This window comes from Trematomus bernacchii, unplaced genomic scaffold, assembly GCF_902827165.1.
Source record: "Trematomus bernacchii unplaced genomic scaffold, fTreBer1.1, whole genome shotgun sequence".
In the NCBI taxonomy this organism is placed as follows: Eukaryota; Metazoa; Chordata; class Actinopteri; order Perciformes; family Nototheniidae; genus Trematomus; species Trematomus bernacchii.
Genome location: NW_022987698.1, coordinates 7,102,157 through 7,120,071, shown reverse-complemented (window position 1 = coordinate 7,120,071; position 17,915 = coordinate 7,102,157). Strand labels below are relative to the sequence as shown.

Below are 17,915 nucleotides of genomic sequence, written 5' to 3'. Positions count from 1 at the left end.
TTAATTCTACCGTGTTGTGTAATGTCTATTTATACTGTTCATGCTCACTGCTTGTAGCACTTCGGGATTTGAAATCAAATATGAAGTGCTTTATAAATGGAACCCATTATTATTATTATTATTATTATTATTATTATGATTATGGGAGAAAAAACATTTCTGATTTTTGGCTTGGGATGATTAACGTAACTCATAACTTAAAGGTAGGGTAGGTAAGTTTGAGAAACCGGCTCGAGATACACTTTTTGTTATATTCCATGGAATGCTCTTAACATCCCGATAGCAATGAATATCTTAAGTGCTTTGACAAAAAATCCATAAAAAAATGTCATCTGTGGAAGCCGTAATACTGTAAAAAGCACGACCAATCATTTTAGCCGGCCCGGCTAAAATAACTGGATGGCCTACCTGCCTGTCAGCCTTCCATCTGTGCACAAACTTATCTCGTGCCCTCATTGGTCATGTGTGCGTTCGTGTGTGTTGGAGGAGGGGCTCTGTAAGGAAGTGGCAGATTTTCTCCGGTTGTGTATTTTCAAATTCTAGCGATCTCGAGCCGGTTTCTCAAACTTACCTACCCTACCTTTAATTATCAATAAAGTAATCGAACTCTCTAATCACAATCTTTGAGATTGCAGATTTGAGAGCTGCTTTTTTGTACAATCATTGTAAAGTTAAACATTTCAAGTACACTGGCAGTTTACCAGTGTATTGTGAAGTAACAGTATCAATATAACTGAATCCTTATAGAGTATACATATTCAGGTAGAGATTCTGCAATTCCCCCAGATCAGGTCCATTACAAGACTGGTTGCTGGTCACCAGAAAGACAAACAGAGTACAACCTAACAGTATGTCATGTAAGACTCGTCTTTAGCAAACTACTCAGTACTTTAAAAACAGAAACAATTTGAGAAAACTCACCTGAGGTCCAGAAGGTCCACGTTCACCTGATTTGCCAGGTTTGCCAGCCTCACCCTAAAACAGAAACAGAAAAAAAAGTTAAAAAAAAGTTCAAATTTGGTAGGTACTTTATAAGTGTAGTTGATGCTGGTGAGTGTGAGCCCTCCTAGTGGGCACATTGTGTAATGTCATGGGTGCTGCCATCATGTGGCTAACCCAATGAATTACATTCTGATTTCTATGATCCCTGATGAGTCGGGTAAATAAGCAATATGTATGTCAATTTGTTGTAACACTTTAGAAAAAGCATTAAGCAGACTGACTGAGGATCTCTTCTCTTATAATAAATAAAATAGGGCCAGAACAACTTAATGTTGAAAAACATATTCAGATACAAAATGGTAGGGCATTGAAATAGAATAATTAAGTTTACTTTGTAAAAATATGAAGGCACTAACAACGGCCGATAATATCAATTCATAATAAAGACACTGTGATTGACTTTATAAGTACTACCCTTACGTGTAATGTCACACTGTGTAAATATTTATGTAATAATAATAATAATAACTTTAATTTATATAGCGCCTTTCATCAACCCAAGGTCGCTTAACAAAGAAACATATAAGGACAAGACATAAAACAGGTGGCAGAAATGGAAGTGTTACATTGTACTATTATGTTTCAAAATGCCAGGTATGAGTCGTCATAATAAGCAGAATTTACCTACAGTATGACAAATATGACTGACTTTGTATTTCTGCTCGTTGAGTCAGGAAAGGCCACTAGAGCATTTATTTCTCAATTTTCTTTGTCAAAGTTAGAGGACAATTAGAAGAAACGTTGATATTGTACAGAGATATGAGAACGGTGACTACATTTGTATCAACCTTGTCAGACCTTTTGCTTGTGGGTTAGGTATTCACAGTTTTATGAAGTTTTAACCGGCACACTTACATCATCTCCGGGTTTTCCAGAAGGTCCGGAGGGGCCACGGGGACCCAGGGGGCCCTATTAGTAAAGAAAAACAATCAAAAGGTGAGACACAAGTTTCTATTCACGACCAAAAGAGGGCAGCATCCCACAGTTTAGATTTATAATTCTTAGCATGTGGAGACAACTCCTTTTCTCTTCCACTTTATAACCAGCCCTGTGTTATATTCATTTACACAAGCTGACACTAGTAATGCATTACAGCAGTTCATCAAAAACAGCTAGAGCGGTTAATACACACATTATCATCTTGCTTTCTGCTTTCTCATCTGTCTGTATAAAAGCACCATGACAATCGTAAACAATAATGACGCTATTACGATGGTTAATTACAGTATATTTCAGCTTAAGAAGATAGAACAAATACTTTGATATCCTTATTTGATCCAAAAATGCAGATGTTTGTGTTATTATTTATGTTTGTCTGCCAGGTTCTCAGCTTCCTCACTCTTGTGTGTATAAATGCCTATTGATACTGCCGCTATACTTTAATTTGAAAACACTAATATATTTTTCTGATTCGATTTAGCTATTAAAGGCATCCTGTTGGTTATGTTCAGCTCTTGTAACTTCAAAAGCCTAAATCATCTTTGGTCTTCAATAACACTTCTGTCCCACGTCTACAAGTGTCAAGTTATTTTCTGGAAAGAAGCTTGATTTTAATCGGCCATAATGATGTGCTGGAGAGGGCACCTCAGAAGCGGCATATCTGAACTCCACAAGAGCAGATTAACGCAGCAGTGGGGAGACCCTCCATTGTCTACCTGCTGAGGGAGGGGGGAAACAGGGGAGGGGTAGTGGGATTTCTGGAAGCTTAGTTTGGGGTGAGTAAGAGTGGAGAGGGGGTTGCAAAGATGAACAAAAAACAACTAAAAAGTAGGACTTGTAAGAAGGACTGACAAAAAAAATGAAATAAAAAAGGGGTAGGATTTTTCTGTCTCAGGTGAGTTATGTGAGAGGTAGGGAATTATCTGGCAGAACAGGAGAGCTGCAACCCACACTGGAAGTTGTCAGTGAAAAGATGGGTCAAAAAAGAATAATGAATTATGAGAAAACTGTAAATCTGTACAACAGCAGGAGGCCAGTTCAGATTCACACAGATTTGGGTTTGAGCATTGTACTGTAAGCATTGACTCTCAATGTTGAAATTGAAGAAGCTGGCAGGTCAAACTGAGAAGGATAAAACAGTCAAAGTTAGTGGGGGCAATAAAAGGTTAGAAAGTGTTAGGAACTTTATGGAAATGAGGTAGCAGTGACTGACTTGTCACAAGAAGAAGAAAGGAAAAGACAAAGATAAAAAGGGAGAGGAGGTTTATAGGGTACAGTAAGTATATATTATAAATCACATTGTTGACCCTGTGGGATACTTACAGACTGTCCGGGCTCTCCAGCCTCTCCTGGGTTGCCTTGGAAACCTTGTGGGCCCTAGGATGCAGAAACAAGAAAGTCAACTTTTTTATACAGTCACTGAGAGGAGGATACAAACAAAAAGAACTGAACAGAAGAGAAAATGTATCACCAACTACTTTGATATATGACCTTTTCCAGTCTCTCAAATGAGATTAGTTTGCTGGTTTCTTTCATCTTATATGATAAGTACTTGAATATGTTGGGCTTTTCTCCTTTTGGTCAAACAAATCCATCAATTTGGATATGTCAATCTGGGCTATGGGAAACAATAGACTCAACATCCATGTTTTTTAGAGCAACTTGTTATGACAACTTTTATTGTGTGATAACTGTTGCTAAACAATCTATATTAAATATTGTTTATGTTGTAAAAATTTAGTTAATACTGCAAATCTTATTTTCAGTTTAAAATGAAATAGTTTGTTGAATTGCCATATAAAGAACATTTACTCATTGAGCAAAATGAAGTTCATAGACACATGTCCTAAAAATGTCATGTTGTCTATTCTGAGAAAGTCTACCTTTTCCAAAATCAGTTAAAAACTTCCAAGAAAAAATCAATCTCTCCAAAAGTGGGCTCAGGGTGATTAAACCATCAAGTTGAGGCATGTCAGCTGGCATTGCCTAAAACCTAATCGCTCTTCTCAGGAGGCCTCAAAGGGCTACAGGTAGAACTTGGTGTCAGGAACAAGCAGAGAAAGGTGTGTGTGTGTGTGAGGTGTGTAAGCCCAGTAGTCTCCTTGAAAGCTAAATTGTCAGATGTTCTACAGTTCACCGCGGTCGTGGTGGGGGGAAAGCCCTGCAGGCTGCAGCTGTGAGACTAAAGTATACTCTTCATGTGCCACCTTCCTCCGGAAAACAGCAGACCCTCGCAGTTAAAAACAGGGCTGTGTGTACGCATTTATCTGTGGTATGCTCGCTTTGTTGGAGGTGGCAGAGTAACACTGGTCATTTTGGGGTCGTTATTGGTATTAAATACACTCAGGGGAAGTAGACAATGTGACTTATGAACACTACACAGCATCAAGCATGTTACTATTAAGAGATTTAGCCTAGCCTGTCTGTGGCCGAACAAAGGATTTAGTCTACAGGTGCATGCTGCTCGTGTTGTCTGGGGCGCAGAGGAGGTACTTACAGGTGATCCGCTGGGGCCAGGTGGTCCTCTGGGTCCCATGGGGCCCTGAGGGGGAGACGAGAGACAAGAGACACAACGTCAGACTAACCACATATAATCACATATTTTACCAGTACACTACACACACACATAAAACACCACTGCATCGTTATTATTTTTACATTTTGCAATTGTGAGTGTGGGTATTAAGGGGAAAGGACTTGTTTTTGTCGACTGAAATTCTGTCAGAAAATATAATGAAATATCACCTGCTTTGCCCTGAAGCTACACAAACTCAACGGCTCTGCTTGTCAAATCCATAAATCGTTTGAAATTCCTCAGCTGCAATCAGTGAGTCTCTTGCTTTCAATCTCTTCCTTTTTTTACTGTCTACCCCCCTCCATCTTCTTCTCGCAGCTCTTTTTCCCACCTGCTGCGTGTTTCTACAGTTCAAAGGTCGGCAGTGGTAGTGCTGTACTCTTAAGAGGAGTGTTTGAACTCCACATGACTTGTTACACTTTGACATGGAATGAAAAACAGCAATGAAGCTGAAATCTTTCATCTAAGAATGGTAGAATTCAGGGCACAAAACAAAAGGTGAAATCTCTTCAACTAAACTATCTCTCTCTCAACCTTAATTTGCTTCTGGCTGGAGTCACACGCCAGCGTAGTTTCTACTTCAACTTCATGCATCACTGCTTAACAGCAGAAAATGACATTCTGTGGAGGTGATGAGCCAAATCCGAATGTTTGTTTCCCTCCGTCTGCCTTTCTATATGACACACATATACACAAACAATCAGCTGTTCAAGGAATGATAGGACTGTAGAGGTTGGTATCGTAAAAGTCTTCAGTTACTTGATTCAGATTCCTCGTGACAGCTTTTCCTTTTGCATGAAAACATATTCTTCTCAGCAGGCTTGCTTTTATAAAACCACACTTTAGCATCATGGTTTTACTTAAATCAAATCAGGGATGGCAGCCAAAGAAAACGCAGCACAGTGGTCCTCAGAAACTAATGAAAGTAAGCTTTCAGGGGGTGTGGGAAGCCATTAACCACAGCGGACTGAGACTTATCAATAGGGCTCTATATCTTCAGCACTTTTTAAATGTGTTTTTGGGAGACATGCAAACTTATGTGTGTTTGCATTTGTTTGAGTAGGAGTGTTGTTTGAAGGATAGGTACGTAGGTGTAGGAGCAAATGAATAAGGGGTTAGGTTTTGATTTAACATCAGTTCAGTCTCTTCTTTCACTGCTCTATCCGACCAACGCCAAAGTAAATGTGGGCTGGCTTCAAAAAGACCCAGTATTGTGGCTTAGATCTTAGACAGACGTGTGGAAGGACAGTCAGTGGGAGTGAAGTCACACACACGGCTGCTAGCTGTGTGGAGCTAATCCCCCCCCCCCACACCCACCAGTCCTCGCTTCTCAAACTTCTGCTGGGCTGAGACTCGGCCAAATTGCTTTGCGGCTCTCCAAACCAAAAAAAAATAGCTCCCAGTGTGCTCCTTGCTCCATTCGGGTAAGCTGCAGTGCCAGCTTCCCGTCGGCAGCGGCGGTTTTTCATGGGCTTGAAATATAATGATGATCAAGGGCTGTTTCCTCAATTTGTAGAAATAACCCTCTGTACTCCATTTGAGGTGTTTCTTTTCCAAGAGGACCTAGAGCTGTGTGTTGTCTCCAATAGTTGTGGACCGACCTTTTTCTTCCCAAAACTATTAACAACGGAAGGGGAAAAGCACTGGATATGCTTCAAATCCCTGGGATTATTCTTGAATTAGTCTTCATCCCATCCTTGATTTTCTTTTTAATCCTTATGGGTATCTGCTCTCCTGGTAAAGGTGGTTCACATTTGATAACCACATTTTCTGCTTAATGTAGGGTAGTTGTTTGAGCTGGTAAAAATGCGGTTCGGGTCAAGATGCTTCCAGCACAAATCTGTTACCCAGGTCTTCATTAGGGAGGGCAGTGTGTTATTATTTGTCCTTGGTCCTGACCCACTTCAAGACTGTAGCATCCAGGCAGATACATAAGCAGCCGACTGTAACAAAACACATGACGGGAGGGGCAGCAGGTCTCATCGCTCGCTCACCATTGGTCCTTGCATCACACCCATCTGAGCACCGCCAGACTTCTCGTCAAATCCACCTGCCATCTGAGCAGCAAAGTTCTGAAAAAGGCAAAGGAAAGGAATCAATAAGATTTGCATCGAGATATATAAAAGTAGCATTGAAGTGACAGAGGGAAGTAAAGAAATGGGGGGGGGGAAGAGAGGGATAGAAAGGGGAATGACATACAACAAATGACCTAAGGCCGGAAACGCACCCAGGGCATTGCTGTTTTATGGAATGCGCTCTAAATGCGGCTAACAAGGCCATCTTCAGGTACTTTTTAAAAACATTTAAGACATCTCAGTGATTAGGCTTTTAAGGTCAATATTTCAGATTGACTGCAGGGTAAAGCATCTGCTCGGAATATATAACAGGCCCGCTAAAAAAGGAGAAGAAAGACTGCATTAACTTTAAAAGTTTGGTTTCAGTGTCTATTCCAAAGAGTATTTTTCTGGAAGCCAAATATGCTGTCTTTTATTCGCAGAGTTTGGAGGATGCTGTGTCATTTTGGCAGGAGACAGGATCAGCTTTTAATAGAATTTGGGCAGCAGAGCTTATTATGTGAATCCTGATGCAGACGGACGAGAGACAGAGGGCATGTGAACAGTTTTCATTTCTCTCCTCTTCACAAAGAGTCTCCTTGTTCCCCCCCAGGAAAAGCTCCTTCCCCTCCCTCCCCAAGTCTATGATACTACCTCCTGCCCTTCCACCTCCTCCTTCCTTTTCTCTTACAAAGAATGAGAGGCATTCGCTCTATTCTCCCTCTCTGCATCTACTTGCTGTTGTCTTTCTGCCTCCTCCCAACTCCAAAAATGTCCCACATCTTTCGTGCTCTTCGATTATCTCCCGGCTCCATTTTCCCATCTTCTCTTCCCTTTCCGGCCAATCCAAGTAAACCCATTATTGGCCTTGCATCAGTGTTCAACCTGTCTGATCCTATGTCTTCAGTGAATGCTAACCCGCCCATTTTTGTCATGTGATACTTACTCCACCAAGTCCAGGGGGTCCATTAGGCCCTGCAGGTCCAGGGGGTCCGGGGTTTCCGGGGGTGCCAGGTTCACCATCTCTGCCGCGGGGACCAGGGGTTCCCTGAAATAAATAGATAATATTGCAATAAATCAAATGCTCATACCGAATGATCAATGTTATTCCTATTTGTAACTGAAATTACCAATGATGCAAATGTTATATCAATCTTGGACCTAGTCATAGTAACTAGGTATGTTATTAAGTTACAGTTTCCATAGAATCGCCTCTTTGCTAATTATTACGTTAAGTGAGCTGACGCCAAGCTCAGAGGAAATGCAAAGAGGCTACATTTAGTTATAATACAGTTAAGTGTTAGTTAATGGAAGAAATGTATGTGCGTTCATGTGCAGACGTATATATAGTTTGTTAATTGGATGATTTATATCCTGCAAGACTCCTAAAGAAGTCATGAGATGATGACCTTTCGACATCTGGAACATGTCCAAGTTTGGGAGAACTGACAATGTGTGTGCGTTAAACATGATTAGGGAACATGTTTGTGTGTCATTTAGGAAACCTATATTTGCCCTGTGTTTTCTGGTGTTCGTGGGGGCATTTCTGCAATTGGTTGCTGTTGAAGCAAGGTAATGTTTCCCCATTGTTGTTTGGTGGTGCGCAACTAAATAATAATGATTAATCTCAACTATTTCTGTGTTTGTGTTTCATTGATTCCTCTCTGTTTCATTCTTTCCTGTTGTGAGTACTGGATCGCCACAACACAAGCTCTTGAGAATAAGTCAGATCCATCAATTAGTGGGTACATAAAAAGTGAAACAAATATATAGTTTCCCAAAGTCAAACCCTAAGTTAAACTTAGTTTGTTTCATATAAAAAAACAATACATTGCACATTTTCTAATTTAAGAAACTTTATGGCATTTAACACAAACAATTCCTAAAATCCTGTTCATCTACTAAATCTGATAATAATTGACGCTATACTCAAATATATAATATATTTAAAAATGTCTATGTACAATATGCTTCGTGACAACTGAGACTACCAATTGTATATGATATCCAAATGCAAAATACATATCATTGAGTAAAAAACATTTGGCTCTGATATTATATCAACTTTAAAATTAACCAAATCCACTGAATTTCTAAGCACATACTGTTTGAGCACAGGATGGTGTTAAATAATCATCTTTACAAGTCACAGTTGATTCACTTCAGGCCTTTGTGCCAATATTATAGCTGAGAAGTACTTTGAATAAATCATTACACAGTTGCTGGCAGACGACACACCACTGGACTACATTAGTCAGGAACTGTTGACAGAAGCTTAATGCTCAGTTGATCCTTCTCCAGTCTGCTCTGATTGTCTACACGAGTAACCTTGACGACACATGACCGGCTGGTAGCAAACAGAGATCCATCAGGACTGAAGGTTGTCATTTTGAACTGAACTAAACATGATATTTAAGGGTTAAGAAGAATTCAAAAACCTTCAAAATGCAGAGGTTGTAGATTTATCAGCCCAAATCAGACTACCTGGCATACCTCTGTGCATGTAGTGACAAATTACCCTGCAAGGGGATCCTGAGCAAAGAATGTGCTGCACACCTAAAAGGCTGCTCAACCTCTGCTCGCCAAAAGTAAGCCTGCTTTGTGCTTAAATCTGCATAAACAAGAATACTACAAGACATAAACTCCTTGCCTGAAGCTATTATCACCTCCAAGTGTTGTTACATTAATGCAATGATCAAAGCGTGGTGAGTGCGGCGATGTTGATTTCCCACACTGACTGACTTGATAGAGAGAAGCAGAGGTTTACATTATGAGTCTCTGAGAGTCCCACATCTGTTAAACAACCCAGACCTCAGCAGACCACACAACCTAATGGGAACGACACATGACTACTTACACTGAGCTGCTCAATGAAAGGCTACCATTCTGCAAACCTGCAAGCTGCAGCAGATACCCCATCCACCCACCACACCCCCCCCCCCCCAAAGACCTAAAGCTATAGCACTCAATAGGACATACTGTAATTCTTAAAGGAGCAGAGTGTGTGTCTAGTTTTTGAATTGAAAATGATAAGACATAGCGGCAAAATCGTTTCATATTTGTTTTAACTGACCTTCTCCCCGTTATCTCCTCTTGATCCTCGTTTTCCTTGCTCTCCTGATGGGCCCTGGAGAATAGGAGACAGGGAAGTAGTTAAACTTCAGGTGCATCAGAATCAGATATAAACTCTGCCACTTTTGAGTCAGATCACACTTCCTGTCACTACAACTAGCAATTACAACAATACTTGTATGGTTATTGTGCAGATTTTCTCTTTTTCTGTCGGAAATTGTCTATATATAAAGCAAATTGTAAAATCTTTCAAAGGAAAAATGCAGAAATTGATGCATACCATTGGGCCACCTGGTCCTCTTGGTCCTACAACCTGGTCAAGCAAAAAAGAGAAAAAATAAGATGTTAGAAAATGTTATATATTTGTTCTGCATATCCAGAGTATTTGTGTTGGGTAATCTATGGTAGGGCTAACCCATACAGTGGTGGGGCTCAAGTCAGTATTTGCAATGTAATTACATACACGCTATATCGCCCCCCTTGACAGTGAAACGCCACGCGTGAGGTTTAGATTATTTCCCTGTCTCAATCAAAATGGAACTGTATGAAATAAAACGGCACATTTGTCTTGTAGTAAATAGAAAGGGATCACTGTGAACGTGACGTATGATAGTACACGTTGAAGATCCAATGGGGATACTGAATGGTGGTTCCGATTGATCTCAATCAGTAATGCATGACGCAGACCCAACGTTTCGTTGCTCTGATTGGCTGTAGGTCTATTCAAATTGCATTCGGAGGCATTTTGATCTGACCGCGGCTGCGCTGATATTATAACGCCAGAGAATTTCCACACCTTTAGTGTATAAAACTCCCCCACTACTTAGACACCCCTCTTAATGGTCTCAACCATATTGCATCAGTAACGTGCACTTGTTGTTACAGCAGGATCAGTTTGTGTGTTGTGGACACGACCCGTATATTTTCGCAAGCCGTGTTCTCAACATTTAATTTGTTTACTTTAACATAATTTTTCATGGTGGGGCTAAGCCATTTCTTGGTATGGCTGTAGCCTACCCCAGCCATACCCTGGCGCCGCCACTGTGCATATGTGACCAAGCCCAAAAGATCAACTTAAAGGCCCGCCCCTGCCCAATCTGTGTCGCGAGCGCGGGGGGGGAGGGGGTGCTAGTGGACTAAAACGGCGGATAAACTGTGCCGCGCTTACACTAATTGCGCCGCATAAGCCCATAATAGTGCGCCGCATTTGCGCTTCAGATGAGGAGGTGAGGCCCCCTCGTAACTGCATGAACCCGTATGGCACAATACAACTCAGACTGGCTTACCTGTACGTCAATCAAGTGGCAAATGCCATAGTAAGGATGGATGATAGGCTAACTTTAAAACAATTAAAATAAAAAAAAAAAAAGATTTTTTTTTTTTTCTTTCTTTTTTTTTCAATGCCATGCGATCTACCCACACTGCCTTTGCGATTGACGTATTGGCCACCCCTGCTCAACCAGATGTATTTGTGAGGTTTAACTCTCTTGCCACACGGAGGGGAAGCATTATCAGAACAGGCTTGTTAATTGCTAATCTCTTCGGGCATGGCATTGTAGGAAACGTACAATAAACAATGCCCTCTTATTTCCTGCCTTGAACTTGTAGGGGTAAGCATTTCCAGGTGCAGCAGCAGCAGCAGTGAGTTTACTCTCTCTGTTCTCCTCTAGCCTGTGGGGATCTTTATGGAGGATTGTATGGAGGCTTTATTGTGCTTGGCTGTCTTCTGACAATTGGGCTAACAGACTTGCCTCCTCCTCTCTCCCTTTTCTTTCTTCCTGATGGTATTAAAGCTTTGACTTCTTCAGTTATTTCTCCAGACTCAGTCATTTCAGGTATGTCTCTAATGACTAAAGGCTAGTCTTGAATAGAGCCATAGACAGGGGTAAAATGCTAGCCAGAGTGATGGAATGTAACTAAGTGCAATTACTCAATATTATTGAAATCAAAGCTATCGCATTCAGTTCAGACTTCGATGAAGTCATATGTCAGAAAGATCATCACAATCTTTAGTCTCTCTTTGTCTTAAGCGTAAAGAGAATCCTCTGTGATCCATCTCATATTATGTACTTTCAATATGAGCTATTTCTATCAAAGCACATGGCGGGACAAATTCATCAGTTCATGAAGTTCTTTGTGCCTTGTATAATGTGTAATAGGATAACACTCATACTTGTAATGGTTTATTTTCATATTGTTTATTTTTTACTTTTTGGTATGTCAATGGTAAGATATGGCATTTAAAAACAATGTATTGAAATGTATTTTTAGTGTTGAGTGGTGTCAACTTACATCTGTAATGTCTCCAGGTTCACCTTTCTGACCCTAAGTTAGGAAAGACAGGGTAGGAAAACAGCAATTAGGTTTAGGAGCACCAAAAATATAGATATATTAAAAACCAGTTAGGCCCCGACTGTCTTTTCTTACACATATGATTTGGACCCCTGTCCTTAAGAGACCAAATATACAACAGCTCTCATGGAACATTTTACATTTTAGGGAAACTGGGACACAGCAAAATATTGAAAATAAGTGCATCCTACACTCTCATTAGACATATAAATATGGCATGTGGTGTTGAGGAGGAAATAACTATTATCCATCTGGCAAAGCTCTTTCACATCAAAGTCTCATCTGAATCCATGAATAGGGTCACCCAGCAGCACTGATATGAGTCTGGGATAGATACAGATTAAATTGCAGGTGCTGGAGAGCTTTCTTACATACACTTACGCACATATGCATGCACACTAGCTCACACACTCATACACAGAGCATCTGGTGTCTCACCTTGGCTCCTGGTGATCCTGTTATGTGGTAAAGCAGGTCACAGGGGAAAACAGATCAAAGTTAGCGAATGGACTATACACAAAAACAATCGCAGAGGGTTGCACAGTATTTCACATAGTCCTATAAAGTCTAAACGCGCTTATAGCAATTCTAACTTTGCGAAACTAAACTAGTCTAACATGCACCACCTAATCGTATTTGTGGCACCCAAAGAGCCCATCAGGATGAAAAAGTGTTGGTCGATTCACCATCTTAAGAGCTCAGAGCAGAAGCAAAGCGGCTGCAGGTGAAAGGAAGAGTAAGAAGCAAAATAGTTGTAATAGCCAATTTCAGAGCAATAAATCTGATGCAGGCCATTGCTGGATTATTGTTTTTCATTTTTCAAAGCATTCCTATAAGCATTGGTAAAGAGCAATAGCAATACAATGTGAATACTAGTAAGATAGGGCTGGTTATCGTTAATAATTGTATTTTGGTTATAATGCCGCAACTTTTTGAACAAATGGAACCAAAATAGTATATTTTATAATAAATTTAAGAAAAATAACAATGTTTTTCTAGAACACCAGATAAACATTTCAATAAAGAAGCCATACTTCCCAAGCGTTAAATGTTTTCTATATTGAAGTAGTCATTCCAGGCATTTGAATCTATCAAACAGACTAAAATCTGCATAATGTTGATTTGAATCAGATATTTACAAAATAAGTAAACAAGAATATGAATCTGACAGATAGTTTCGATAGCCAGCCCTATGATAACTTACAATATCTTACTAAGCACTTCATTTTGCCTTTAATGAAAGATAAGTATTTTTATAAAGCATTTTAATCCACAAGCATGCATTGCAAACAGTGACACTTCTCATTTCATGTATGCTCCTCAACTGACTGTGTTTGCATTTCAAATGCTGACCAAACTGAACTTGTTTATAAGAAAAAATTCAAAGTAAATAGTTCCTTGAAAGAGTTTCAGTGGAATGTCACAGTTTTTCTCGCCATCAGATCTGCAGAAATCCTCAGAGAGGATATAGAGTAGAAATGTGAAGCCGTGTCTGCTTCACTGAGGTATTTCCTTAATGATTCCCACATGTTTTCATGATACTCAGGGAAGAAAAGAGTATTCAAACAAGATGGGGCCAAGGTGAGCCAGCTATGGAAAAATTACGTTGAGGTAGCATTTCACTGAAATGGTCAGATGTGTCACTGTTGCTGTTTTTTTCTTATCATTTGTTTGATTTGGGGATAAAAAAAACTGTATTCAATTCAAAGGTTGACACATAGCATGAATTATTTCGTTTTTTGGTGTTTGAGGCCAACCTTTGATTAGTAAAAAAATATCCATGTGTCAGTTTATCCCCAAAGTAAACAACATGATGTTGTAAAGCAATTTATTTATAAGAGATGTGAGATAAATAAATTACGACCAATGGGTGGAGAATGGTCAGGTGCACAGATGGGGCAACACTCTCCGAATGGGATTTCAGGTTTGGGGCAGTCTTTAAGATCCTCGCAGACAATTTCATCACACAGGACGGTTCCAGTGTCACACACACAGATGCGACAAGGCTCTGGTTTCCATACGTCCTTGTCACTATAGCGCTGTCCATCTTGTAAACAGCTTAAAACATCCTCCTCTGTGTGTGAGGTCATAGACGAGGACACACAGAGGCCAAGGCAGGTAGATGGTGGGAGGAAAAAGGAGATTATGCGTCAGGAATGAAAAGCAGTCACTGCAATGTCTTAAACATAAACAACAACTATTATTGTATTTACTGTAAGACTTTGAGATGTATAGCAAAATAAATAATATGTTGTTTAGTTATTAAACACATATGCAGTGCATTACCAGTACAAGCTTGAACAAAACATTTTTGTTTACATTTCATTGAGCTGTTAGGATGGGCATATGGCAACAAACGGACTTGATCAGTGATCAAACCTCTTTGTTATGGAATACAAAACTATGAATGACGAATTTAAAGTTTTGTATATTTCTATCAACACATTCTCTTAAACATCTTCCAGGGTGTCACATTTGCCAAGGGGGCAAAGGACATCTACATTAGAACTTCAACTAACTTTTATTTTCACAACTGATTATCCAGCCAATTATGTTCCTGATTAACTGATAAATCGACTGAATTTGACATATTCAAATTGCTAGGTTTATCCAACAACAATGAAACAGTCCAAAACCCAAAAATATGCACATTACTATGATAGATGACAAAGAAAACCAATACATCTTAAAATTGAGATGTTAAAACTTTAGCAAATATTTCCAATTCATAGTTATTTTATCAATAAAGTTGCAGCTTAAAACAGAAACTTTCTAGTGCAGCTTTTGCCCTTCTGTTGACATCCTCTCTTCCCTCCACATTTACTGTCTATCTCTGGACTATAAAGTACACCATCAGATAAAGACTCCCCAAAATCATCTTAAAAAAGCACCACTGAGTCCAGTTATTGAATGAATCCACACAAATGCAACCTCTGAGACGGCCTCAGGGTGGCAGTGTAGCCTCACAGAATCACAGCTGAGCAAGACCTGCAGGAAACCTCCAAAAACTTCACAGGAGCTGGAGACCTAAATTCCTTAAGTTAAATATAGGCCTAGTTTACACTTTTGGAGACTGTGCTTTCAGTATATGACATTTTTTTCAGGCCACAGCCTGGCAAAGTGAGCATAGCTGAACCTGATGGAGGTGGGGCCTGTTTCAATGCAGGTACTGTACTAGCTGTAAATGACACCACTCGGGGACATTTAACAATGAACTCAGTAATTAGCCATATTCCTGTTCATTTTCCAGTCTGACAGCTTCCTAAAAAGTCAACAGAAAGCCAAACAGTTGCTCAAAGAAATGCTCTGATTGGAGCCACTGAATCCACACCGAGGGGTGAAAGTGGTTCCACCAAAAGAAAGGCCTCAGGGTTCATACCGTGAGGAACAGGAGCAAGTACAGTAGCTATATTTACCTTTGAGCTCAGCTTAAGTCTAGCTAACCCGACGGACCTCAGAAGCAATGAATGAGGTCTTTCTGGAAGGGGACAGAGTGGGCAATTCACAAACTATTGCCTTGAATCAACATGGGGCATATTTTTAAACCCCATCTGGAAACCATAGCTGTGTCAGATGCCAATTCAAACATACCAGAGAAAAAAAAGGTCTGCTTTTATGCACATACCTTGCAGGTTTGACATTTAGTTTTACAAGCATGGATGCACTGTCAGAAGACTGCACCTGTCCCTTCATTGGCTCAAATATGAAAGATTCTCCTGATACTGGGTAAAGGGCTTCTCTGTATACTTCTGAGCTGATAGAAAGCTGGCTTTTCGTCACTGAGGATAATTTGTTAGTCTCAGCTCCCGTGTGTTGGCAGCCAAACTGTTTTCCAGGGGAGTAAAATGAACAATGACAATTCTAAAGTGAACCCATGTGTACTTCGAGGACAGTATGGAGTCAACTCAGTTTTCACTGTATTAAATACTTTTAGGCCCTTGATCCCCCATCTTATTATGGGCTCCTCTCCTACATGAACAGTCAGTCAGTGTCCACAACACTGAGAGTTAAAGAGTGACCCCTGTCCCCTCTGAGTGTATTGGGGCCATTGAGCCTGCTGTGCTGAGTTCACAATCAGACCTCTTAACACTTCAGTGTCTCCCAGATTCATTTTGGCCTCCAGTTAAAATTGAGAAAAGAAGAGGAGTTTATCCAGGGGACTCGATATCGGAAAGGGTAACCTGAGACTTGCAATTTCTTTGGGAATGTTCCCCTTTTTTCTTCTAGGAAAATACATCCTATCTTTGCTTTAGAAGCCAATATTTTCCAATCAGCTATCTCTGGTACCTTGGCTCTGTCTCTCCCTGGGCTGATTGTCACGGCCTATGGCTAATCTTTTTTGCAGATGGAAATCCTGAAATCATATGGAACGTTATTTCTGGCTCCAATATGCTGGTGCTCCTTCTCCCTCAAATGTCTCCTGTGAATACTAAAATCAATAATGATGATGAATAACCTTACTCAAGTTGTATTTAAAATACTGCAAAGACAGTAGAACGTCTGCAGGTATAAAGAATACCATAACTGCTATTGGATTCTTAAATGAAATAAATTGAAAAACACTTTTTTATGGGAATTTCGGATATAAGTCCACCTTTCCACCCCAACATGCCAGGATTCGCCTGGATGCCCTCTGACAGCAATGGAATGTGAACACTTTTTACTAAAGGCCCTTGAGCCTGACCACCTTTCACTTTTTGCCCATCCCCTCCCCCTCTCATCCTCTATATTAAGTGCATCTGCAGCTAAAAGGAGAGTCTGTCAAGGCATCTAAAGCACCCACAGGTGTCTGGCAGCTTAACCTAAGAAAGAAGGGGGAGGTGGCGAGGCACTGCACTGTAGCGGATAAAAGTCTGAAACTCCGCTTTCCAGAAGGTTAACTTCAACGACAATGAATGCAAACTGCAATAACACATTTAATTAAATGATGTACTCCACAAAAGCAACAATAATAAACTGCATATACTCATTTATGCGCAGACCTTACACACATCCATTGCATCAATTTTACGCACGTACCCAACTCTGATATTGAGTTGTATCGCACCTTGCAAGCACAGTAACATAAGCAATCCTGGTAGACAGAAGGTCCACAACTATCATCAATCAGACAAATTAGCATGAAGCAGAGAATCCAGGCAATCATGAATTGTATGCGCCTAAAAGGTGCGAGGGGATAACCAAATCCCCTCCAAGCGCCCACACACAAGCACTTCACCATTCAAAGCTCAGGTGCTTTGCTTCAAGATAAACCTGTGCCAAAATGCACCGTATTACAACTTTAGCTCTTGTTCATTAAAGCTCTTTGAGATTAATTAAATGTCACTTACGGTCCTCTTCTTGACATCTTACAACGGCTAATAGACAGGCTTGAGTGGCTACGAGTAGCAGTACAGTCCTGGAATCCATTATTCTGAACATGTCTAAATATTAGACATGCAGGGCCCGTGAGGGAGAAAGAAAGGTGCGAAGATATCGGAGGCTTCTCTCAGTGTTTAGTGTGTGTGTCCCCCGTTACAAAAGCTGAACCATTCGACAATCACAGTTCCCAAAAAAAACCAATGGGGGAATCCAGCGGCAGGACCCGGACCTGCAGCAGAAATTCAGCACCGACCGCTTTAGGCCAGACGCTGTAGTTTTATGTCCCCGTTGCCTTCAATGAATCTTCGTATATTCCCAAATATCAGTCCAGCCCCTTACCCCCTGTGAGGCTGAAATCTGAGCCCCGCTTCCCTCCCATTCTGTCTCCCAGGTTTTATTATTCCAGTCCCAGACCACTCCTTTCTCCACGTGCTGCTACTGAACCCAAAAAACCTGAAACTTTCCCCCTAAGTTTGGTGCCAGCCCCCTTTCTCCCCCGCCTCGTTCTTTGAAAGCATAGCGATGTCAGAATCACTTCGTTACGCTAATTAAGGGCGCTT

The 17,915-nt window shown here is 40.5% G+C and overlaps 1 protein-coding gene across 1 annotated transcript in view; it reads right to left on the bottom strand.

Annotated features, from left to right (window-relative positions):
* Positions 1-17,611, bottom strand: part of col2a1b (collagen, type II, alpha 1b) — a 45,672-nt gene extending 28,061 nt beyond the window's left edge. The window contains 12 exon segments of the mRNA XM_034139086.1: positions 922-975; positions 1,858-1,911; positions 3,265-3,318; positions 4,439-4,483; positions 6,511-6,588; positions 7,517-7,618; positions 9,644-9,697; positions 9,923-9,955; positions 11,935-11,967; positions 12,433-12,449; positions 13,859-14,068; positions 17,325-17,611. Of these exon segments, the coding sequence (XP_033994977.1) occupies positions 922-975; positions 1,858-1,911; positions 3,265-3,318; positions 4,439-4,483; positions 6,511-6,588; positions 7,517-7,618; positions 9,644-9,697; positions 9,923-9,955; positions 11,935-11,967; positions 12,433-12,449; positions 13,859-14,068; positions 17,325-17,415 (825 nt within the window). The 5' untranslated portion in view covers positions 17,416-17,611.
* Between the last annotated feature and the right edge of the window lie 304 nt (positions 17,612-17,915).